The sequence below is a fragment of the Eumetopias jubatus genome, unplaced genomic scaffold (assembly GCF_037043125.1).
Source record: "Eumetopias jubatus isolate StellerSeaLion01/CBP00866 unplaced genomic scaffold, mEumJub1_p1.0 scaffold_3, whole genome shotgun sequence".
NCBI classification, from domain to species: domain Eukaryota; kingdom Metazoa; phylum Chordata; class Mammalia; order Carnivora; family Otariidae; genus Eumetopias; species Eumetopias jubatus.
The window spans coordinates 164,244,435-164,266,586 of NW_028274809.1; the positions used below are offsets into that span (position 1 = coordinate 164,244,435).

Below are 22,152 nucleotides of genomic sequence, written 5' to 3' on the forward strand. Positions count from 1 at the left end.
AAAACTTTAATAAAACAATCTGAATATATATTTATATTATATATAGAAAACTAAATGGCTTCTCTCCTTTTGCCTAGTAGGCATTATCCAAAACTATGTTCACTAGTTTAGCAAGAAGAAAAAATATTTCCATTTTGGAGTAATCCATTTCTTTTCTTTCTTTTGTTCTTCCTTCTTTTTTAAAATCAATGTGCTCTAACACACTTGCTCTTTCAAAAACTAAAGTATCTTAAGTACATGCACATATAAATAAGGTACTAAAAACTCTTGATATCCAGATGAGTCTGCCATCAAAAAGATCCCAAAAGAGCTAAACTTGTTTTTGTTAATATATACAAATATTAATCCTCAAATTCTTTTGTACTTTTTTTAAAAAAAGATTTTATTTATTTATTTGAGAGAGAGAGCGTGCAAGCAGGGGGAAGGGCAGAAGGAGAGGGAGTGGGAGAGAGAACCTCAAGCAGACTCCACACTGAGCCTGACATGGGGCTTGATCTCACGACCCTGAGATCATGACCTGAACCAAAATTAAGAGTTGGACGCTTAACCAGCTGAGCTACCCAGGCGCCCCAAACCCCTTTTGTACTTTAAACACAGTTCATTGCTTAATTCTATCTATTTCCTATTCTCTAGCCCACACAAAATTAAAACAGAAAACCAGCAATTGGAATGAAGGGTATAGGATAGCAATGATAGCAGCAGAAGTAAAAACTGAGAGCAAGAATGAAGTGACCAAAACCAAAACAAAAAAACCCACAAACATGACAAAGGATAAACCCCTCTTCCTGTCAATAGCCTGAGCATTAGGACAAAGCAGTAAGGTGCATCTATAATTCAGCTCTTCGTAAAGGGCCAAGTATTCTTAAGAATCATTTTTAGTTGTCGGGAACGGATGAAATTACAGGTAGCGTGTGCTATTAAACAGGAAGATAATATTTCCCAGATAGGCTGCTGCCAAAAACAGTTAAAACTGGAAATGTGTGGTGTAAAAGGAACTAATAACGAAGTTTGAAAAATGCACTTTTCTAGAATAATTTAGTCACTCAAAATGCTGTATCAAAGAGGTGTTATTATATTTTATATAAAATTTTAAAAAATTGGGGTGCCTGGCTGGCTCAGTCAAGAGAGCATGTGACTCTGGATCTTGGGGTCATGAGTTCAAGCCCCACGTTGGATATAGAGATTACTTAAATAAATAAACTTTAAAAGAAAAAAAAGAAAGAAAAACATTCAAGTTCATTTGCTCAAAAATTAAACGTCTAAAGTATATTCAATTGTTTCAGTTATATCATGTCAAATAAATAAGAAATTCAGTGGTTTTCCTATTTTATAAGTATGATATTAAAGAGCCACTTGTTTTGAAAAGAGTTAAGATTTGTCCCCATGTTATTCTAAAAAACTTAATGAAAAAAAAGATGAAAAGAACAAACAAAATTTAATATCCACATGTCCAACACTTACCTTTCCCCCCTTGGCTCATGGCACCAGTGTCTCGTCCACACTGTCCTTTATTATTTACACCAAATGTCCAAACTTCTCCATTCTTCATTAAAACACAAGTATGAGCTTTGCCCATAGCTACCTGAGTTACAAAATGGCCCTTCAAATCTGTTACCAAACCTATAGGAAAGATACAAATTTGGTAAGGAACAACAATAAAACCTTCCTGAGTCTAGTAAATCTTCAGTATTTTAAAAGGACCACCTCAACGCAGAACTTTTTATTTCTGGGATAAAATAACCCACCAAAATGAGAAATACGTGGGCAAAAGACGGGCAACGTATCAGTAAATTAATTTTGTAAGTTTGTGATGAAGTCCCAAAATCTTAAAACATTATCATCCAGACTTGGGACAAATTTTTATTGTGGCCATTGGCTCAAGCCCACGTCTCCCAAATGTTTACTTTAAATGTCAACACTCTCAACAATTCTCAGAAGGGTCACTAATTCTCAAACTTTCCTGGTCCAAGCACAAAGGAGCCTATAAATCACGTACTTCACCTGCTTTGATTTGCCTTAAAAAGGAATGAAGGAGGGCACGTGATGTAATGAGCACTAGGTATAAGACTCATGAATCGCTGAACTCTACCTCTGAATCTAGTAATACACTGTATGTAAATTAAAATTAAAAAAATAAAAAGGATTGAGAAACACAACAAAATACTTCCTGGAGTATACTGAAATCCCATTGTTTCTGTAGAAGCCTGTGAGATGTTCCAAAGCAGCATTTTTCAATCCTTTTTAACCTACAGTGCTTTCTTCCACAATCCAATAGCTAACTAGGTTAGCCAGTTCCTAAATCACTTATTCACATATTACTTTCACTATATTTGCCATAACCAAGTGCCACCCATATAATCTTAATATTTTTGCATCAATTTTAAATTGACCAAAGCATTTTTAACCTTATCAAGTAGTAACAACGGTAAAAATCAAAGACTGTTGAGTATTTCCAAGATATACTAAAATAAAGACTTCTTGAAAAAACTAAAGTATTTGTTTTATTTTATTATATTATGTTAGCATACAGTACATCATTAGTTTTTGATGTAGTGTTCCATGATTCATTGTATTTGTTTTATTTAATTTACAAATAATATAATTCTTGTATCACACTTTGGGAAAAACCATTCCACATTATTTTCTCAGGTATCACTTTCCTAAGGTGACCTTCTCTTCCACCCTGTATTACTTAGGTCTTTTTAGCTTAAAAACTCCCATTTTTAGTACTTAGTTTATTTGAAAAAGACATGTATATTTAGCAGTATTATTTATTATTATTAATAGTACTACCTGACACATCTTGGGTCCTTACATATGTCAGGCTCTGTGCTAAGCATTTCATTAGCATTATCTTCTATAATCTTATAACAACCATATAAAGCAGGTACTGTCATAAGCTCCCCTTTTGAAGATGGAAAAAAAAATGAAAGTAATCTCTGAAAAGTTAAGGAATTTAAGCCAGTTATAAGCCAACTAAAAAGTGGCAGTCTTGGGATCTGTGTCTATATCCATAACCATTAAAACACACCTCTCTAATACTTAAGCTGTAAAATGCCCAATTGTCTCTCAGATCCTCAAAAAGAGAAGGACCATGTCTGCCTGGTCCACCAAGCTGTGACACACTGTCAGTTCTCAATAAACACATACTGAATAAATGCACAAGTTTTCTTCAGTGCTAGGCAACAAGATCTTAGCAAGCAACAGCTATACTGAACATTATTTTTAATGAGCCCACTCCCAAATTTTGATTGACAGTTGAGGCCAACTGAGGATCTAAATATTACCACATTAAGCCAATTCACATATCAACTGAGTACAGTTCAACTTAATAATTGCTAGAAATGTGTAATATATGTCATTTCCCCAGCAATGAGACAATCACTTAAACTTCCAATCAGAAATTTCATTAATTCTGTTTTCCTTTTCACAAGAAATTCACAGGCTTTACATATTTACCAAATATAAAATCCTACCAAGTGGGCTGTCACAATCATACTCATTTCTTAAGTGCTAGAAAGAAAATCTAGTAACCAAATATAACAAGTTTTTGAGATGAGAGCTTATAAACATAAAACTCTTCATTTGGCTAGTCCTATCCCACATACCCACTCATTATACTTTTGGTTTATCAGTCACTGAGTTGCTTAACAAGTAATTCTTACGACCCTACCATGTATAAGACACTGTGCTGGGAAATGGGGATCCAACAGTAAATAAGAGAGTCCCTCCCTAACTATCTAATGGGAGAGATGGATAATTCATCAGTTATCAATCAGTTATGTTATGAAAATCATTTCCCAAGGGTACTACCAAGAACATGTCACAAGAGCATCTGAACTGAGTCTAGGGAAAGCTTTCCAGGCAAAGTAATAGCTAAGGTAGAGCCACACTAGCCATGCTCTGTGATGAGCTCTGCATGGAACTAGTCACACTGTTCCCAGCAATAAGACAGGAAGGAATCACAAAATGTTGTATTTGGAAAGAATGTGAAAAATTTAGAGAAAGCATGCTACAACTGTTAATTTTCTACACCTATCTTTCCAATATATAATGTCTAGTACTAGACTTTCTTTGCATAAGTGAAATGTGTTTAAGTTGAACTTACTTGAACTGTCAGAGTAAATGGCATCTTTCCCAAACATGTATAGCTCTCCATCCTTAGAAATAACAGAACTACTTCCATTATTGCAGGCTGTATACACCACAATCTTTCCTTCCATCTTAATTATCTTTTTAGGTTTATAGGGTTTTGATTGCCGTCTGCTCTTAGCTTAAAAAATAACATAAAACAAATAAAATTAAGGCATCTATGTATAAATAAAAATAATGGTTTGTATAAAAAGCCCAAAGAAAAAATATATGCATTTATGATACACTTCATTTATTTTCACAAAGGCCTGGGCTTCCCAACATGTCAATTAAAATGAGTCAACCTGCAAGCCTCATCTGGTTAATTAATACTTAGGCTATCACTGTCAGATCCTTTTCTTTGTTACACACTGAAATTTCCAATGAGAAACACCAATTCTCTACCAAACTTCTGGCTTCTCGGGAGCCCAATCTCTAGATTTGCTATTTATATTATTAACACCATTCCTTTATCATATCTATGATTTTCTCTCAAACTCTACCTCACATGTATTCTTATGCTAGATCCTAGAAAGCTAAATTAGTTCCTCATCCATTCAACACATATTTAAGAGGCTACACCCGGTCAGTGAAATTGTCTAAGAAGGGGAAATATATATGGAGAAGGAGTAAATAAAGTTAAATGTGAATGATGATCCACATTGAGAGCCTCTGCTCTCAAAAACTAAATCCCTGATATGAGCAAAAGATGGGAAATATGAATCTTCTGTTCTTTCAGTCAATCCCAGTTCTTGATGCCTTTCAGAGTAAAAACACATTGTTGTGCTGGGCACAATTCTGGGACTTAAAAATATCATTATGTTTTTTCATATAACATGATCCATATACATGTATATGGTAACTACACTATTTGGTGCTCAAAGAAAGATCAATGTCCTCCAAATGCTAGAAGGAAAACTTGGCAGTGCTGAAGTTTCTCAAATACAGCAATACACTTTATGGGGATCTTTTTCCAGGTAACTTGTGTGTACACATGATTTTTACATTAGATGTTGACTTCAAACCTAATCCTCATAAGATGCTACCCCACTGTGCTAAAACAATATAAAGTATATGAGAAGTTACAAAAAGAAAAAAATGACACTTTGAGAAAAACTGAACAGAAGTATAGGAAAGATGAGGGACAAAATTGTTTATGTTTTCACTGCTTAGGAATGATTTCATTACAGAAAAATAATAAAAAGAATAGTGACCCATAACTAACACTATTACACAGGTTACATAAGGTTTACTGCCTTCTGAAATATATATTCCTTATAAAATTTTGGGTTACATAAAATAACATACTATAATAAATAAGTTTTTTAAAATAACACCAATGAACAGATGAACAGTAGTGTATCCATAAAGCATCAATTTTTTTTATTCATGAACTCTAGAACGAAATCAGCACTTACAATTCTTTAATGAATAGTACAGCACCACATAATCAGCTGATTATGCCCCAATGTAAAATCCTCTATGAATTTGAAGTTAGTGCTATTGAAATTGATATACCTCATGTTAATAAGTTCCACAATATTTTTACTGAATGTCCAGTTGATCAGTCAACTTACTTGACTCTCCATCTTCTCCTTTACTAGCAGATCCTGTAAAGAATATGCTTCCATCTTCTGCAACTAAAAGGGCATGAGAGCCATCGTGTCCAACTGAAAAGTGTACAATCTTTGGCGATTTTGTAATTGGTAGCTCAACCCATTTTCCTGCTGAAGGACCACCTTGCTTGATTCCAAGACTCTGGTACTTGCCAGTATAATATATCTTGTATATATATATAAAAAAAGAGAGACAGAAAGACAGAGAGAGAGAATTATTGTACCTTTTGGAATAGTGTACCATGCTTCACATGAGAAAAAAAAAAACTTCCATATCTTACTGAAAAACAAAAAGAACCTGAAACCAAACTGTTTTTACACTATTCAACTTCTGTGAGATCAGCAGGAGAGAAATATACATATTTTTCACAAAGATCCAGTTCTTAATAGCTTTTTCATATCTACTCAGGTATAATCTTTCATTATAAGTCTTCTGAATAGATATGAATAAATATACTTCACAAATATACTCTAATCTCACAACAGTAGGAACTTCGTAAAATTCTCAACTATTTTTCCCAATGTAAAAACACCCTACATACAAATATACTATAATTGCCTAGTAATTTTAATTTTCAAAATTCTTTTAATTACCTTACTTTAACCTCACACCCATTAGATAAAAAGCTCCTATCTCTATAGATTGACCTCTACAATCTGTGACTTAATTAATCTTGCCTCTACTTCCCTCAACTTGTAGTCTCTCTATTTCTGCACATTTACAGAAATTTGCAGTAAATGTGTTCATCAAAATGAACTCAAAATGTGAATTCATTCCAACTCAAAAAATTACAAAAAGCTCCGTAATTAAAATAAACATTTGTAGGAATGGAACATTTCAAAAAGTTTATAAAGTTTTACACTCTTATATGTCACAACTTTCTTTTATACTATTTCAACATGAATAAAAGTTCACCATATTAAAATAATAATTTAAAATAAAAAATTTAAATATTATGTTTAAACATGTGAACTATGTAAACTAATCAATTGATTATACCAATTGACTATCTCATAAAGCACAGAATGTTCATTTTTCATCCTAAAGAGTAATTTACCTTTCCACTTGCTGTTTTCATTAGTGCAAACTCTCGTCCTGCACCAAGAATTGCTGACTCCTCATCAAATCCTGTACCTGATAATACAAGACTAATAAATACTACTATATTTTTAATATGAATAATGTAAATCATAATTTCACACTATTTTGAGTGATTAAAAAGTCATCTCAATTAATACCCTTCAAAAACAAGGATAACAATCACTGTGTTGAATCACTATGTTGCACAACTGAAACTAATGTAATATTGTGTGCCAACTATACTTCAATAAAAAGAAAAAACAAGAATGATGAAATGTCATATGATGCCTACCTTTAAAAAAAAAAATTAACAATAGATACACTACTCCAAGGAAAAATAAGGTTACCATAAGCTTTTTAATTTGTTTCAAACTAGTGCCAAGTTAATTTTTTAAATATAAAAAAATTTTAAATCCATGTCAGCAATATTCCTTGAATGAATGAATGAATAAATAAATTTTTATTGAGTATTATTAGGTATCAGGCACTAGAGAGTGCATGAACCTTATCCTCTCTGATCTTCATAACCATACTGCCTGGTTTACAAATGAAGAAATATAAAGCTTGATGAAGTTAGTCCATACATAGATTCATCTGGACTTGGACAATACCATGCAGATATTTGAATTAAGGTATATCAGATTCCTTGCTCCATGTTTTTCCACAGAAGAACCTTTCATGTAGCTACTCCATGTATCTGAATACATATGTGTGCATAAACAGAAAGACCCTTATGCACGTTTTCAAACTGTAAAACTATGAGTAAATAATTATATATGACATATTTTATGACTGTCTAATTATACAAACTACTTATTAGTTTATGGGCTTTTTAAATTTAAAAACTAATTTCAGTACTTTTCTGTGAAGAATTACAAAAACACTACATAATTAAATAAAATATGCAAAATGAACCACTCATGTCAAGTTTATGAAATTTAATGAGGTAACAGTCAAAAAAGTGGGTCTTGCAAAGAATGCCACAAGCTAAAAATGGCACCATTAAACCTGGAACAGCATGGCAAACCAAAATTGAGAGCCTCACGGAAACTAAGGATCCTAATTACTACTATGACCCTGCAAGAGTACATATACTAAAACTGAGATATACTCTGTGTGGTCGTCTCTATTTCTGTATCCAAATGAAAGATTATTAATCAGTTTGTTAGGCTAATTACCATTTTCACAATCTATGAGAGCATTCTATGGCTATGTTGAAAATTTGTTCAAGTAACAAAGGTTTCAATGAGAGAACTATGTTTATTAATGTAGTAATATTTACAAGTTTTCAAAATTTTAAATAACTGAATATAGAACATAACAATTAATGATGTCCCTAAATGCTATCTATAATTCTTATCAGATTAAGTTTATTTTCATTTGCTCTACTCAAAATGAAAAAGGGAAAATTATTAGTCACTTCCTTAAAATGGTGTTCATATAGCACACTCTGTTTAAAGGTCTTATTTTCTAGCCACTTATACATATTAATTCATAAGTTGCTTTATAGTAATAGCAAAGTAACCACCAAAATACTACTGCTCAAAATACAATATGAGTTTTCAAAAGAATAAAGAATCTGAAAATTTAAATATGGGAGAAAGGCTTATTTGGCTATCTTACTTATAATATGCAAGTCCTTTTCCAGGTCAAATAGTGAGATACCACAGGCATGTAAACATTTTCTGGCCAGTTTAAGTTGTAATTCTTGTTGTAGCACAGGTTCAGTGCTTGTGGCAAATATTCTGACAACAAAGCCATCCTAAAAGAAATAAAACATTCAGAGTAATATGTTGTATAAATTGATCTTTCAAGGCTTTCTACTGTCTAATTAAGATCAAATAATTTATGAAAAAAGGCTTCCATTTACACCAGCTATTCATGATTCAGAGTACTTACATCTCTTGAAGCAGCTATCTGATTAATATATTCTCCATCAGTGAATAAAATATTTTGACCTTCAGTGTGGCAGTCTGTACAAAAAGAGGAAAAAGTAATTATATTACAATATAAATAAACAGCTCACAAAATGACTTTACACCTCTGTTGGAAGTCAGAATGAGAGTTCTCCACGCAATAAGGATAAATTTAAACTTAAAGGGATACTGTGCTTTTTAATAAAGAATTACAAATTAGCAGAAACTAAATAATTCAACTATTATTACTTATTACATTTTGTGCTTACACTTATAAATCTTCCATAATCAAGGACCTGAAAGCCCACCTAATTTCAAAATGAATTAGTATGAGATGTAGTCTGATAATAAACATGCATCATGATGAACAAACTATAATATTGGTTATAATCATTTCAATACAATCACATGCGATGTAGCAACACTCTACCCTCTGACATACATTACAGTCATTAGTGTCACAGAAAAATACAGATAGACCTAAAAGCTTCTGCATTTGAGGTCTATGGTATCCAATTACAGATATCCCTTGCTTTATTAAACAGAACTGAGAAGTTTAATAGTTATTCCCAGCATTTTTTGAATTTTGCATGCTATACATTTGTGTGTGTGTGTGTGTGTGTGTGTGTGTGTTTTAAGTAAGCTCAAGGCCCAACATGGGGCTTGAACTTACGACCCCAATATCAACAGTCACATGCTCTACCAGCCAGGAGCCCCATAGCATGCTATACATTTTTAAATGGTCATCTGCTTCATAGAACAAACACATCTAAGCTTATGTATTTCCTCTGTCTGAAAGCGCTCACATATTTTGGCTGGAATAATGTGCTTTGTCAATACTGTACGTATCTCTGTGGAACAGTGCATATATACTCTGATCAAAATAATGCACAAGTGCCATTCTAACAAGGGATACCAGTATTACAGAAGGACCGCTGGGATATGTGTTAGTGATTGCTACTAAATAACATGAAACTACAAGCAAAATCAACATCTAAGTATAAACCGTATCCTTTTGGAAAAACAAATGTTCAGCAAGCAAGTATAAGAGCACACACACTTCCCAAAATAACTGCAGAGAACTAGGATGAATCTCTCCATTAATTACAACACACACAAAAAATAATATTTCATTTCTATTTGCACCTGAATCAACAAAACATAAAATTCTGGTTTTGGAATGCAGTAATGGAGCCCACCCAAATAAGCTGGATTACTCCATATCTTTGCCCAGGAGCTTCATACTAGCATACCTCCTTATTATAAATATGCAAAACACAGGCAGACCCTTACCAAATAGAGAATTCAGTGATCACAAACTGGAAATAGAAACTGGGAGACAAGGCCCACTGGTAGCCCAAGAGACTTGGTAATCAAAGAGAGGAGAAATCGAAAGAAAGAGTTCCTAGTCCACTGTACAGAATACAAAGAGGCGCAAGAAAGATGCTTCTCAAGCTCTAAGCAGTAAGATTTTAAACTAAAAAGCAAAGAAGAAAAACTCATTATAATTTCAGATAAATGCAGGGGTGAGGAAGTGAAGCGGCGCAAGAAGATTGGCAAAAATTCTCATGATCTGAGGCAATCTGTCACCAGACACGGAGTGTAAATGACATAAGGGTACAATATAAAAGATATGCCAACATATAAAGGCTAAAATGACAACAGAAAAAAAGTGTTCTAAGTTCATCAATGCTAGGTTGAAAATAACTCATTTATAAGTTAGAATCTAAGACAGGTTAGAACATGAAGCTCAAGGAATTACCAGATTTGTGTCAATTTTAAATATGGCATATTCATTATCGTCTATGAACCTGACAATTTATTTCTGCTTCTTCTGGATGTGAAAACTAACAAGTTGCCCCCAGCTAGGGGAAAAAAGTGCTATTGAAGAAACTGCAGTCCAGATCAAAGAAATGGAAAAATGATGATAGGCTTCCTCAGGCTTGAGGGCAGGTCTTCCTGCTGCATGATTTCAGAAAGATCTTCTCCTTATCCTTTCTTTATCCAGCATGTAATAAGACATCATCTTCAGGAAAATATCTGCCAGTTAGGAAGACACACGGCACAGGACTGTCCTCCCAAAGTTTGGTTCATTCTTCACCTTGAATATGGTATGTATTTATGAAACAAAGAAAGCCACACTTGTACTGTTAAAAGTTGCATTTCAGGTTAAATGATGTAGACTGATTTAAACTGAACAAAAACATTAGCAAGTCATTTTTTATCATGTTGGAATAAATAAAACAGCTATAGGGAGGCCATTTTCAAATGATCTTCTCAGTCACAATCTTTATTAATTGATCAGCATTTCTGAGAAGTAAATTCTTTATATTAGTATTCATCTGTTGGGAGGGGTAGTATATTTAAGAATTTTTCTTCCAGGACATTATTCTAAAATAACATGCACAAAGAGTGATAGGGATGCTCATTACAGTGTAATTTATCTGGTAAAAAAATTGGAAGGAACTTCCATTCCAATATATTAATCAATGAAATATACTTTTTAATATTAAAATGATATTGTGAAGGACTATTTAATGGTCTGGAAATATATTCAGAATATTAAGTGAAAGGGATAGGTTAAAAAAGCATTAGATAGCATACGACCTCTTTTTTATAACACTGTCCATTCATACACAGAAAAAAGACAGGATATTTACCAATATGCTAACAGTGTTTATATATGGGAAGTGGAGTTACAATTAGTTTTGATTTTTTTTTTGCTTATATGATACTTATACAATAAATGTGATTTTTTTAATATAAGTATGTGTGTGTGTGTGTGTGTGTGTACACATATATATGGGGATGCAGGTAATTATTTTAAAATTATCATTATCATCACCATCATCACCAGAGACATGGTTCATCCAGGATTTGTGGTGATTAAAAAAAAGAAAAACAAAACAAAACAAAAACCTACAGGTGTATCTGAAAACAGTTATTTACAAAATGGCTTTAATAAGTTATCTGTTTTCCACAGTAGCCTTTTTTGTGAAACACACATGAAATGTGGCATTTACCTTAACACGGTGTCATGTACAGTAATTTGGATATATGTATGCATGGCAATGTTCAAATAAATGTTTGATGAAGTCATAAGAATATTTTAAAAATTAACAACCAGCTTGGGAGCAGTTATCCTTCCAAATGTATTCTTCAGAAGTAGTTCTCATTTTCAGATGGTCAAGTGCTTAGAAGTAATATTGCTGCTTTCCATGAAATTATTGATATACACATTAAACATTTAAGGTTTTAATATAAGCAAACTCCTTCATTATGCATTTAAGGTATTTCCAAATTCAAGGACCTTATAAGGGATAATGTATTATGCATCTGCCCAGTGGTCCACAAAATTTAAGATCCACTGCTCCAGCACTTAGACAGTGATTTAAGTGATAAATACAATGAATTAAGTGATAAATATGTATGTGCAACCTCAAAATTAAAGCAAGTGAATTGTGTCCAAAGTGTCTTATCAGAGTAGTATTAAAAAGTATAAATGATGGAATTAAAAAAAATTCCTAATCCATTTAAAATCTGTGTCTGAAAACTATAAAGAGGAAAACCTAAAGTGCACTGTTGTTAAAGTAAAAATAAAAATTAATAGAGGGTTCTTCATACCAAGTTATATGAGAGCCAGAGTCATCCTATTATTAGGAGCAACAAAGTAACCTCACACCCCCTAATTCAGCAGCTGAAACTACCTTGGTGGGGGTGAGGGTACGAATCAGGCTGTAGATGGGCAGTGATTGGAAAACAAATATTAAAACACTTTATACAATATTGCCAATGTCTGTTTTCCTCACATGCATTAACTTTATATAGACTATAAAATATTTTGTATGTCAAGATTTTTTTCAGCCTATTTGTAAGCAAGCACTATTCCTGGCTAATCACTTTTTATGTGTCTAAATGGCCTAACATGCACATCTCTTAAAATCACCTGTGAAGAAAACAAATGGCTAGTTGAATAACATACCTGGCAACATTACTGTACCATCTTGTTCCAGTGTTTCAGGGCTTATTCTTATGGCTGTCATGCTGTGGTTATTAACATCTCTATACAATAAATAACCCTGAAAACAAAAAATTTTGCTGTGTTATGTGTTAACATTTTTTTTCATTAGCTACTTAGCAGAAAAAGTAGTCATACAGGTCTGTCTGTATAGCTTTTTGAGGTATGGTAATATGTCAATATTGATATCTAAAACAGATTTAAGATGAAAAATATAAGAACATGGGTATGCTTTAGTAAGAGGAGGAACTGTACACTACTGGGTATCAAGTTAACCTATTACATTCTCAGATACCTACATTAGAGACACCACCCAGGACAGCATAGACATTTTGTTCAAATGATTTTATCACTCGCCAAGTAAATAAGAGAAATGACCATTGTTACTTTAACAAATATTTTAAGGAAAAATAGCTAAAATATTTTGGTTAATATTTAGAAACGAATAGGGTAGTGGTTTTAGATGGAATGATATGCCACTGAACATATTACCATGTCATTATTTCTTACATAAAATACTATAGTGGCAAATAAAAATTTGATGAGATGTTTTGAATCAGGTTAACTTTTAAGAGACAATCACTGAGTAATTAGACATATAAAATTTAATTTCAAAATCTCCCCAATAGTTGATATAGCAGAATTATTTTTCATAGCAACAATAATTTAATTTTCAAAATGCTTTCAAATATCTTTTATCATTTGATGATGACAATAAGCTGTGAGCTGGGCAATACAGGTATGCAGGGATATCTTTATTCCATATCCTTCCACAAGGGAGCTTGGACTTTACCTCTCAGGAAGGGACAGTATGGAACTAAACCTTCTAGCCCTTTGTCCATCCTTCATCTGCTTCTCTCCATGGGAGGTACAGTAAGGTATCTGATTGCTGACAGCCATTTGGTCACGTCAGTCAGGTGATGAGATCACAGCATTAAGAAAGCAACACAGGCCTAGCTCTTTTCTCTTTGGTGATACTTTGCATGATCCTCCATACAGGTAGTTGTTCACTGGGCAGACCACACACTGCTGCCCGGAGGTAATTTAGACTTAAAACGAAGGGTCTAGTGGCAAGAAGCTCTAATTTGGACTCAGGTCACACAGATACATTCCCAATTCATGTTTGCTAATGGTAGTGGTGGTCTTTGATTCTTATCTAGAGATCCACTTAAACAAGAATTCCAACGGAAGACATTTTTATGCCCATTTTATAGCTAAATAACAGAGGATCAAATAAGTTAACTAAGGTGTCCAAAGTCACACAGCTAGTAAGGATCGGGGCCAGAACTAAAAGTAAACCTCTTATGAATTCTAAGCCAATGTTCTTTATATTACACTGTATCATTGTTATTAGCCATAATATTAAAAATACACCATATCTGTTTAAACAGAAGTGACGTTATTTATTGATCAAACAAGTACAAGCCACATCTTCTAAAAGACAGGAAAGAAAAGTTTGGTTTATTATGGATATTCTCTTACCTGAGCATACCCTAACCAAGACTTTTTTTCTTTTCTGTTTCTGATACGAGATGTAGAATTATATATATGGCCCTGCAAAGTAACAAAAAAGTTAGCCGATCAACAGTTTCATAATTAATAATCAATGAAAAATAACACAGATGGATGACATTTAATACTTATGTTTCCATCATGACTTTCAAAGAAATATTATTACATCAAAATTAAACAGTACTCTAAAAATTCTGAAAACAAAACACAATTCTGGATAGACATAACTTCTGCTATAATGAAGAACTATAAGGAATCACATTACCCTAACTGTTCCACTGTATCCAGAGCCTATTTTGTATAATCCATCCTTGCATAACAGATAAAGAAAAAATCCATCATTCTGAAGTAGACATTGATCATCTTCATCAACGGATATTTCTTTTAATGGCCACTTGTGCATTAAAGCTGCTTTCTTAATGCCATTGCTAAACCAGTCCTGAATTTGGATTTTTCCCACCAATACTGCCTGTACACTTCTCTGTAGGGAATTTAGTATCATTGGCACCTATTTAAAAGACAAGAAATAAATAAATAGGTATTTTTAAATGTCACAAACACAAAACAGACAAAATAAAGATACTTCAGTGATACATCATCATTTATGAGAAAATCAACTGTTCGGAATGATCATGGTTTGGCACATCAGTAAAAACTACTAAGTACACATTTATCTATAAGAAACAAATCTCAAGCAGCCCAAGATAAAAATGTCAAATTCAAAGAATATTAACTTGCATTTCTGGCTGAAAACACTGAAATATGCATCCTTCTCCAAGACACCCAATAACCAGTATTGCCTATGATTTCAAGTTTTGTGGATGGAAACATACTAGATTAGTAAAAAGTATGAACACTGGATATAAATAAAATTATGTTGGATTAGAATACACACAAGCCAAAAAATCTTTTGTAGGATATGCATAATTATTAATACCCTTCCTGATAACAAAGCACAAATTTAAGAAGAGAATGGTGCGGTATAGCTTCTACAGATGAAACAAAATTTCCAATGTTTCTCTTCCACTTTGTTTCTCCATTATTACTAATGCCCATCAACATCAACAAGATTCCATGATATGAAAACTCATTTGTGTTAATTGTGTATTCATTCAACCTTCATTTATCATTGGATATCAGTATTTATCAAAGACCTGCCAAATACCTGGCACTGTAACTGAGTCGTCAACAGTCACCAGCACGGGACCAGCATTCTGCTAGCAGAGGAAATTCTGTTCCTCATCTTTTGTCTCTCTTTTACCACATCCAACAACACAGCCAGACCCCAGGGCATGACTCAGCCATTGTCCAACACGGCAGCCATTAGCCACATGCGACTACTGAGCTCTTGAAATGTGGTTAGTGCTCTAAATACAAAATACATACTAGATTTTGAAGACTTAGTATAAAAACAAGAATACAGAATCTTAATAATAATATTACACTGATTACACACTAAATGAATTTTTTGGATATACTGAGTGAAATATGTCATTAAAATACGTAATTAACCACACCTGTTTCATTTTACCTTGTTAATGTGGCTAATAAAAATTTTTAATTATACATGTAGACTACATTATATTTCTATTGGGCAGCATTCTGTAGAGGGAAGAGCTTTCACAGGGTAAGTGACCCACTGTTCACAGATACATTCTCCTCCCCTTCCAGTTCTAAAGCCTCTGACTCACCCAAAATAATTTATACTATATGTATAGATAGTATAAATACACATATAATAGAATTATACATATAACATATACATAGTTGAATACTACAAATTCTCTCCCTAGAAGCAGCTATATTAAACTTATAGGTGTTTTATCTAGAATCACTATCCACATTTCCATATAATATGCCAAAGCTTCCATTATTAATTTGTTTCAGATACTTTCTCTGTTGGTGTCTATTATGAAAGATGATGCCCCTACTCCCATCCCAAATCCTCAAAATTGAGCTATTATAATAATTTCTGGTTACATTAGTATTCAAAGGTCATTTACTATGACTGTGTAATCATGGTTCATGAACCAAATTGTATAACATATTACATTTCCCTCTTGTGTAATTTTTCTTTTTTTGGTTAAGTCAACAATTGCCCTATTTTTGCATTTGCTAAGTTTGCTCTATACCTACTCCTAAGTGTTCCCCATGCTCCTCTCAATAAAGTCACAAACACATCATTTCTTTTTTTAAAATTTTTTATTGTTATGTTAATCACCATACACTAACCATCAGTTCCCGATGCAGTGTTCCATGATCCATTGCCCACGCACAACACCCAGTGCTCCATGCAGAACGTGCCCTCCCCAACACCCATCACCAGGCCAACCCATCCCCCCACCCCCCCTCCAGAACCCCCAGTCCGCCCTTCAGAGTCCATCGTCTCCCATGGCCCGCCCCCCCCGACTTACCCCCCTACTCTTCCCCCCCTGCCATCCCCCCCTTCTTCTCTTTTCTTAACATACGCTGCACCACCTGCCCCAGAAGCACAGATCCGCGATCCAACAGTCCCGCACAACTCACAGCGCTCACCACAGCACACATCCCACCCAACGTACATCACCCAGCCACGCCATCCTTCCCATCCCCCACCACTACAGCAACACAGGCTGTTTCTTGAGATTAAGAATTCCTCATATCAGTGAGGTCATATGATACGTCTTTCCCTGATTGACTTATTTCACTCAGCATAACACCCTCCAGTTCCATCCACGTCGTTGCAAATGGCAAGATCTCATTCCTTTTGATGGCTGCATAATATTCCATTGTGTATATATACCACATCTTCTTTATCCATTCATCTGTCGATGGACATCTTGGCTCTTTCCACAGTTTGGCTATTGTGGACACTGCTGCTATAAACATTGGGGTGCACGTACCCCTTTGGATCCCTACATTTGTATCTTTGTGGTAAACACCCAGTAGTGCAATTGCTGGACCGTATGGTAGCTCTATTTTCAACTGTTTGAGGAACCTCCATACTGTTTTCCAGAGGGGCTGCACCAGCTTGCATTTCCACCAACATTGTAGGAGGGTTCCCCTTTCTCTACATCCCCGCCAACATCTGTCGACAAACACATAATTTCTGCTCTTCCCACTTGGCAACACCCCTCATGAAACCCTGCTCTGACCTAGACTAAGGAAGAGGCAGGAATAGAAGTTAAAATTATTCCATATCTTGCATGTTGCAAAGCATCTTCTTCATCCCTCAAACATGACTGCCAGCTGAGCTACGTGTAGTGAACATCATTTTCTCTCAGAACGTGGAACACACTGTTATCTTTTATGCCAGTGCTGCTTTTGAGAAGTCACCCGATGCCATTCTGCTTGACCTTTGTTACATAATCGGTCTTTGCTCTCTGGAAGCTTTATTGTCTGTTAATTAACAGTGTTCTGATTTGCAAAGCTCTAACTTGGTGTGGGTTTTTTTTCATAACGAATGCTGGGCACTCAGAGTGTGTTCTGTCAGTCTGAACATGTGTATCTTCAGGGGACAGGAATTTTCCTTGTAAGATTTTTAATTTCCTTCTCTCTGCTTGAATACCTATTAGGTATTAGATTTCCTGGTTAAATCCTCCAGTTTTATTTTACATCACCTGTTTTCTCTCTTTTCTATTTTCTGGACACTGCTTCAACCTGATCTTCTAACTCTTCTACTGATTTTATTGCTGCTATCTTAACTTATAAAAATTCTTTCCTGTTCTCTAAGTTTTTTTTCTAAAAATAGAATACTGATGTTTCTATTATCCTTCATCAAAATATTATTAGTTTTCTTAGAGCTTCTTTTGTTCTTTATATTCTTTTTATCCAAATTATTTATTATCTTTTACTATTACTATTCTTGATTTGGGGGATGTTTTTCACGTTAGCCTAGTGATTCTTGGTTGTACACTTTTTTTTGTTGCTGCACTATTTTATTTATTTTTTGTTATTTTTTTAGTATTTCAAGTTTTTATTTAAATTTTAGTTAGTTAAAATATAGAGTAATTTTAGTTTCAGGAGTAAATGTAGTGATTCATCACTTACAGATAACACCCAGTGCTCATCACAAGTGCCCTCCTTAATACCCATCACCCATTTAGCTCATCTTCCCCACCCACCTCCCCTCTAGCAACCCTCTGGTTTGTTCTCTATAGTTAAGAGTCTATTTAATGGTTTGCCTCCCTCCCTCTCTCCCTCTGTTTTTTTCTTTCCCCTATGTTCATCTGTTTTGTTTCTTAAATTCCACATGAGTGAAATTATATGATATTTGTCTTTGACCAGCTTATTTCACTTAGCATTATACACTCTAGATTCATCTATGTTGTTGCAAATGCAACATTTTATTCTTTTTGTTGGCTGAGTAATATTCCACTGTATTTTATGTGTAATATACCACATCTTCTTTATGCATTCATCAGTTGATGGACACTTGGGCTCTTTCCATAATTTGGTTATTGTTGATAATGCTGCTATAAACAGCAGGGTGCATGTGCCCCTCTGAATCAGTATTGGGTAATCACCTAGTAGTGCAATTGCTGGGTCATAGGGTAGTTCTGTTTTTAACTTTTTGAGAAACTGCCACACTGTTTTCCAGAGTGGCTGCACCAGCTTGCATTTCCACCAATAGTCTAAGAGGGTTCCGCTATCTCTGCACCCTTGCCAACATGTTATTTCCCGTGTTTTTAATTTTAGCCATTCTGACAAGTGTCAGGTGGTCTCTCACTGTAATTTTGATTTGTACTTCCCTGAGGATGAGTGATGTTGAGCCTCTTTTCATGTGTCTGTTAGCCATCTGTATGTCTTCTTTGGGAAAATGTCAATTCATGTCTTCTGCCATTTCTTACCTGGATTATTTGTGTTTTGAGTGCAAACTCATTCTACAAGGCCAGCATTACCTTGATTCCAAAACCTGACAAAACCTCATTAAATAGGAGAATTACAGGCCAACATTCCTGATGAACATGGATGCAAAAATTCTCAACAAGATACTAGCAAATCAAATCCAACAGTACGTTAAAAGAATCATTCACCACGATCAAGTAGGATTTATTCCTGTGCTGCAAGAGTGGTTCAATCTCCACAAATCAATGTGATACACCACATTAATAAAAGAAAGGATAAGAACTACATAATCCTCTCAATAGATCCATAAAAAGCATTTGACAAAATAACAGCATCCATTCTTGATAAAAATCCTCAAAAAGTAGGAATAGATGGAAAATACCTCAACATCATAAAGGCCACATACGAAAGACTCCCAGCTAATATAATCCTCAGTGGGGAAAAAACAGATTTTTCCTCTACAGTCAGGAACTAGACAGGGATGTCCACTCTTGCTACTATTACTTAACACAGAACTGGAAGTCCTAGCCTCAGAAATCAGACAACAAAAAGAAATAAAAGGCATCCAAATCGGCAAGGAAGAAGTCAAACTTTCACTATGCACAGATGACATGATACTGTGTAGAAAACCTGAAAGGCTCCACCAAAAAATTGCTAGAACTGATACATGAATTTAGTCAAGTCACAGAATACAAAATCAATGTACAGAAATCTGTTGCATTTCTATACAGCAATAATGAAGCAGCAGAAAAAGAAATCAAGGAATTGTCCCATTTATAATTGTACCAAAAACCATAAGACACCTAGGAATAAACCTAACCAAAGAGATAAAAGATCTGTACTGTGAAAACTACAGAACACATGAAATAAATTGAAGATGACACAAGGAAATGGAAAAACATTCCATGCTCATGGATTGGAACAACAAATATTGTTAAAATGTCTATACTGCCCAAAGCAATCTACACATTTAATGCAATCCCTATCAAAATACCTACTAGCATTTTTTACAGAACTAGAACAATCCTAAAATTTGTATGGAACCGCAAAAGACCCGAAATAGTCAAAGCAATCTTGAAAAAGCAAAGCAAAGCTAGAGGCATCCAATTCCAGACTTCAAGCTATATTACAAAGCTGTAGTCATCAAAACAGTATGGTACTGGCACAAAACAGACACACTGATCAATGGAACAGAACAGAAAACCCAGAAATGGACCCACAACTATATGGTCAACTAATCTTTGACAAAACAAGGAAGAATATCCAATGGAGAAAAGACAGTCTCTTCAACAAATGATTTGGGAAAAGTAGACAGCCACATGCAGAAGAATGAAACAACCTCTTTCTTACACCATACACAAAAATAAATTCAAAGGAGAGGAAAGACCTAAATGTGAGACAGGAAACCATCAAAATCCTAGAGGAGAACACAGGCAACAACCTCTTTGACATCAGCCATAGCAACTTCTTACTAGACATATCTCTGGAGGCAAGGGAAACAAAAGCAAAACGGGATTCATCATGATAAAAAACTTCTACACAGAAAAGGAATCAACAAAACTAAAAGGCAACCATCAGAATGGGAGAAGATATCTGCAAGTGACATATGTGATAATGGGTTAGTATCCAAAATCTATAAAGAACTTGCCAGACTCAACACCCAAAAAACATATAATCTGGTTGTACACTTAGTTTTAAGAGTAAGCTACTAAAAAAAATGGTAGGAAGCTCGGTATGAATGGACAGGATTTGACAGATCACCTGATTTGAGCTCACCTCAAAATGATCACACCAAGATTGAGTGTTTCATTGGAGGACCCCCCCCAAATGTCTGCATTTGTGGGTCTTTTCTCACTCTTTCTCCAGAGAAGAATCTGCCAGTCTTTTTCCTAGAAGCTATAATAAGTCTTATGGCCACTGTTCTGGAAACTTAGTGAGGATTAAGAAATTTCATCACCAATACAAAGACTTTCATTAAATCTCCATTTTCAGCCTAGCTCCTAATTCCACTCTCAATTGTGGCTAGTTTCCCCTGGCCTCTCTGGCTCTTTAGACAGCAAACCTATCTCTCTGGGGGATGAGAGGACAGCTGCTTGGCTACGAAGGGCAAAAAAAAAAAACCGGCTCTGGGGTTCTCTACTTTTCATTATACAGATTTCCAATCAATTTTCACCTCATGCCCTCACCACCACTTTCTAGGTACCTATTACTTCCAATTCCAAATCCTATCTGGAGTTTTAGGTGAAAATCAACTTACTTTCTATGGGCATTAGCCTCTTAAGGAACTTAAATTTAAGCTTTCCCCAATTTCTATTTTTCAAAAATATGTCCCATTCTTAAAAGTTTATACTTTTAAAAAAAATTTCTTTATTAGAACCTTAGTGGAGATTAGGGAGGAGCAGAAATTAACATGTTTCTTAAACATGACTCTATTTCTCTCATGCTTTCTAAAGAGTACTTAAGTTGTTTTTATTTTTTTTAAGATTTTATTTATTTATTTGACAGAGAGAGACATAGCGAGAGAGGGAACACAAGCAGGGGGAGTGGGAGAGGGAGAAGGAGGCTTCCCGCGGAGCAGGGAGCCCGATGCGGGGCTCGATCCTAGGACCCTGGGATCAGGGCCTGAACCGAAGGCAGCCGCTTAACAACTGAGCCACCCAGGCTCCCCTAAAGAGTACTTTGTTTCTACTAACTCCAAATGATGGTGCCTTTTTTTCTATGTGCTTTTTGTTTGTGAGCTCAGATGTGGTTTGTCTGTGGGAAGCCTCTGAAGCTTGGAGTTCATTCCTCCAAAAAGGATTTTAGTCTCCTTCAATAATAAGGTACTTCATAGTACTATCATCCCTGCCCTATTTTAAACTCTCAGCTTAAGCTTTCTGGAACAAGGTAAGTAATATGCATTTGAATCCCAAAAGAATTTGAGATGTTAGAGTTATACATTCTCGGGGAAGATTTTTCTCCCTCCACCCATAGCCTGGCCAAGACAGTTCTGTGACATGAAGTGGTGGTGGAATGGCACTAAATCATGAGGAACATTGTAAGCCATGTTAA

General features: G+C 34.7%; 1 protein-coding gene across 11 annotated transcripts in view; it reads right to left on the reverse strand.

Moving 5' to 3' along the window:
* The window catches only part of MYCBP2 (MYC binding protein 2), a 262,122-nt gene that overhangs the window by 189,861 nt on the left and 50,109 nt on the right, over positions 1 to 22,152 (reverse strand). For all 11 annotated transcript variants that reach the window (XM_028106119.2, XM_028106120.2, XM_028106122.2 and 8 more), the window contains exons 6-14: positions 14,540 to 14,782; positions 14,245 to 14,316; positions 12,727 to 12,823; positions 8,728 to 8,801; positions 8,452 to 8,590; positions 6,806 to 6,882; positions 5,709 to 5,913; positions 4,109 to 4,273; positions 1,462 to 1,620 (exon numbers count right to left, since the gene is read on the reverse strand). In XM_028106119.2, coding sequence (XP_027961920.1) covers positions 1,462 to 1,620; positions 4,109 to 4,273; positions 5,709 to 5,913; positions 6,806 to 6,882; positions 8,452 to 8,590; positions 8,728 to 8,801; positions 12,727 to 12,823; positions 14,245 to 14,316; positions 14,540 to 14,782 — 1,231 coding nt within the window. The remainder of the gene's footprint in view (positions 1 to 1,461; positions 1,621 to 4,108; positions 4,274 to 5,708; positions 5,914 to 6,805; positions 6,883 to 8,451; positions 8,591 to 8,727; positions 8,802 to 12,726; positions 12,824 to 14,244; positions 14,317 to 14,539; positions 14,783 to 22,152) is intronic.